Source organism: Camellia sinensis, chromosome 11 (genome assembly GCF_055761805.1).
Source record: "Camellia sinensis isolate YWXY chromosome 11, ASM5576180v1, whole genome shotgun sequence".
Classification (NCBI taxonomy): Eukaryota; Viridiplantae; Streptophyta; class Magnoliopsida; order Ericales; family Theaceae; genus Camellia; species Camellia sinensis.
The window spans coordinates 169676552-169680768 of NC_138971.1; the positions used below are offsets into that span (position 1 = coordinate 169676552).

At 32.5% G+C, this 4217-nt stretch overlaps 1 protein-coding gene across 1 annotated transcript; it reads left to right on the forward strand.

Moving 5' to 3' along the window:
* The first annotated feature begins 1250 nt into the window (after window positions 1-1250).
* Window positions 1251-3134, forward strand: LOC145802863 (zinc finger BED domain-containing protein RICESLEEPER 2-like). The gene is made up of 2 exons (XM_082895657.1): window positions 1251-2463; window positions 2563-3134. The coding sequence occupies exons 1-2, from the start codon at window positions 1251-1253 to the stop codon at window positions 3132-3134; spliced, it is 1785 nt and encodes a 594-aa protein (XP_082751783.1).
* The last annotated feature ends 1083 nt before the right edge of the window (window positions 3135-4217 follow it).

Sequence of the window (4217 nt, forward strand, 5' to 3'; positions counted from 1 at the left end):
AAAAAAACCCCATTTTCTTTTCCTTCAAATCCAACCATTCAAAAAAGAAAACCCTACTCAATATTATCTATCTCTCCCTCTATCTATCTCATTCTGTGTCTCTCATTTTCACGCTCACTCTCACTCTTGCGATTTTCATCTTCACTGCCTACACCCACTAATCGACTCTCTCTGTCTTCGCAAGATGGACTAATCGACCGATCAACCGATCGACCTCATCGCACACCTCACAGGTAAGCTCCTCTCTAAATCTCAGTCTCTGTCTATGTCTCTCTCTCCTCGATCTTTGTGTCTCTAATCTGTCTCCCTCTCTTACTCTCTCATCTCACAGTCTCTCACTCTTTGGCTTTGCATCTACTATACCAATCGACTCTCTCTCATCACAAAATTGACTGATCGATTGACTCTGTCATCGCACCGATCACAAGTAAGCCTCTCTCTCTCTGTCTTTTTCTCTCTCACTCTCCCCGATCTTTGATCTGTCTATGTTTGGAGAATCAGTTGATAGATTTGTTTTGGATCTGTTCATTAATGTGGTATTAGATTGATAGAGGACATTTTTTTTGGAATTTGTTTTGAATCTGCAACAGATCTGTATTTTTTGTTTATGTTATTTGTTGATGGAGGACATTAAATCTGTTTTTGGAATTAATCTGTTTTAAATCTATTTAATTTGTGGAATCTATTTAATTTGTATTGAATCTGTATTAAATCTGTATTGAATCTGTTTTAAATCTATTTGTGGAATCTATTTAATTTGTTTTAAATCTGTATTGAATCTGTTTTAAATTTGTTATTTAATTTTTGGAATTAAATCTATTTGTGTCTGTATAATCTGTTTTTTGGAATTAAATCTGTGAAATTGAATCTGTTAACTTGATTCAATCTGTTAACTTGAATCTGTGAAATTTGATCTGAATTTATTTGTTTGATCTGAATTTGTTTGATCTGAAATTTGATATGAAATTTGAATCTGTTAACTTGTTTGATCTGAATTTGTTATTAAAATTAAATTAAATCTAAATCTATTATTAAAATTAAATCTGAATATGTTAGTAAAATTTAATCTGAAATTGAATCTGTTAATCTGAATCTGTAAATCTGAATCTATTGAATTAATTCTGTTATTAAATCTTTCTGTTATTTAAATTTGTTATTTAATTTTTGGAATTAAATCTGTTATTAAAATTAAAATTGAATCAGTGTCTGTAAAATTGATTCTGTGACTCTATTTCTGTAATCCAGTTTAAATGGAGGATAGTATTCAATCTCCCGCAATCAATCTTGTACCTCCGGAATCCTCTAATTCTCAAATGAATCCTCTCTTAGTCGAACCTGAACCTGAACTTGAACCTAAGCCTCCTAGACCCCCAAAGAGAAAGAGTGAGAGTGGAGGAGGGAGAGCACCATCCATAGTTTGGGATCATTTTGACAAGGTTATAGGGACCGATGAGAAGCGTAGAGCTGTATGTAAATATTGTAGGAAAGAGTATATGGCTGACTCTAGACTTCGTGGGACTAGTAATTTGAGGATTCATACACCCAATTGTAAAGAATATCCAAATAGGGATACAGATGGTCAACAAACATTAAATCTTAAACCGAAACAAAATGAAGAGGGTGTTGAGGTTATAGCAACAATTTTTAATTTTGATACTTGTAAAAGGGCTCTTGCGGAGATGGTGGTCATTAATGAGTTGCCATTTAGATTTGTGGAGGGTGTTGGCTTTAGAAGATTTTATAATGTCATGCAACCCAAATTCACACCAATTCCCTCTCGTCAAACCATATCTAGAGAAGTGCTTAATATATTCAAGAATGAAAGGGATAAGTTAAAGAAAGCCATGAAGGGTCGTAGAATTTGCTTTACTACGGACACTTGGACATCTATTCAGAATTTGTGTTACATGTGTTTGACTGCTCATTTCATTGATGATAACTGGAAACTTCAAAAAAGAATCATAAATTTTCAACAAGTTGAGGATCACAAAGGAGAAACATTAGATCGAAAAATTGAGTCGTGTTTGATTGAGTGGAACATTGATAGCATATTCACCTTAACAGTTGATAATGCTAGTTCTAATAATCTTACCATTCAATATTTGAAAACGATAACCAAAGATTGGAAGGGGACTATTTTGCAACATGAATTTATTCATATGCGTTGTTGTGCACATATTCTTAATCTCGTTGTGAGTGATGGGTTGAAAGAAATGGATGATTCTATTGCCAACATTAGACTTGCGGTGAGATATGTGAGGTCTTCTCCTCATAGGCATGATGTTTTTAAGAAGTGTGCGGCCACACTCAAACTTGATTCAAAAGCTCTTGTATGCCTAGATGTACCAACTAGGTGGAACTCTACCTATTTGATGTTAGAGGCCGCTGAAAAGTATGAGAAGCCTTTTAACCGATTGAAGTTTGTGGATTCCAACTTTGAACCTTATTTCAAGGATGTTGATGGTGGCATAAGAAGAAGTCCGAATGAATTAGATTGGAAAAAGTGTAGAATTTTTTTGAGGTTTCTATAATTATTTTATGTTGCAACTAAGAAATTTTTAGGGTCTCTCTTTGTTACTTCCAATGCTTTTTACAAAGAGATGTTTGTTATTGAAAGCAAAATTAACCAATTAATTTTAGAGGAGGATGATACTTTGAGCATAATGGCAAAGACTATGAAGCTAAAGTTTAGCAAGTATTGGGGGGATGGAAGTAAAATCAATTTGTTGTTGTATGTTGTGGTGGTTCTTGATCCTACAAAAAAAATGACATACTTGGAGTTTTGTTTTTCCAATTTATTTCTTAGAGATAATAGGAAGGTGGAAGAGATGGTAGACAAGGTTAAGAGTTGCTTGAGTCGTTTGTATAACCATTATGTCACATTTTATCCTTCAAATGAGAAACTTCCAAGTGTGAATGAAGTTGTGAATATGGTGGAAGATGATGATGATGATGATCCCTATTCTTTAGTTGACTCCCAATTTAATTCCTATTTGAAGGGGCGATGCACTAGTGGATCTAAGTCGGAATTGGAACAATATTTGTCCGAGTTTGAACATTTTGCAAAGAATCAAACATTTGAGATTTTGGATTATTGGAAAGTGAATGCAACCAAATATAGGGTGTCATCATAACTTGCAAGGAATGTGTTGGCCATGCCTATTTCTACCGTTGCATCGGAGTCGGCTTTTAGTACGGGAGGGCGTATTCTTGACCCATTTCGTAGTTCACTCTCGCCTTCTATGGTTGAAGCTCTTGTATGTACTCAAAATTGGCTTCGAAGCAACCTTCCAATTTCTCTTCGAAAGGCGATGGATGATGTGGAAGAATTTGAGCAATATGACTTGAGTAAATGAGAATTTATTTGTCTTTATTTTTATTTGTATTATTCATTTTCTAATGTAAATTTTATTAATCTTCTCTTGTTGACTTCTAATTAGGTACTTTGGAGTCAAGCTCATCTTCAACTTCAACCTATAATGTTGATGCTATAATTGATGTCTAATAGCCATTTGGTCATTGGTAATTTTTTCATATACTCAACACATTTTCTTACTATATTGAAATGCAATATATAGATTTTTGTTTATCTTTTCATTTCTTACTATAATTGAAGATTAAAGTTTATATTTTTTCAATTTGTTTTTGTGTAGGGTTCATCAACCAAATGCATGGGATTGGAATTTGTGAAAGTTGAATTGGATGTGATTCATGAAGATGAAGTTTGATATCTTAGATGAAGTTGAAGTTGAAGTTGAATTGGATGTGTTTTAATTTTATTTCATGGGTTTGTATTGAATGAAGTTTGACAACAATTTTTTTTTTATTTGCGTTTTGGTTTTGGATGAATGAAAATTAATGAATTTTTATTTTTTTTGCATTTTGGATGAATGTAAGTTAATGAAGAATTACTTCTTTTTGGGGGGGGGGGGTTAGGAATGATGAATGTTGAATTTTCAATGTAGGATTTTTTTATTTGGGTTATGAATGATAAATGTAGGATGAATGTAAGTTAATGATGAATGTAGATTTTGAATAATTTGTTTAGGTTACGAATTGAATTTGTTGTGTTTTTTATTTTATAAGTTTTTTATAAGTTTTAATTTATTAATTATTAATGTTGGAGTATTTTAAAAAATATGAGGAAAAAGGTCCAAAATAAAGATTGACAAAATTAGGGCAAAAAAAAAGGTTTAAAAATAAATTTTGGAAAAAAA

Coding starts and splice junctions, on each gene's coding strand:
- LOC145802863 (XM_082895657.1), top strand. CDS start 1,251: ATGGAGGATAGTATTCAATCTCCCGCAATCAATCTTGTACCTCCGGAA. Junction 2,464..2,562: donor TTATTTCAAGGATGTTGATG/GTGGCATAAGAA, acceptor AGAAATTTTTAG/GGTCTCTCTTTGTTACTTCC.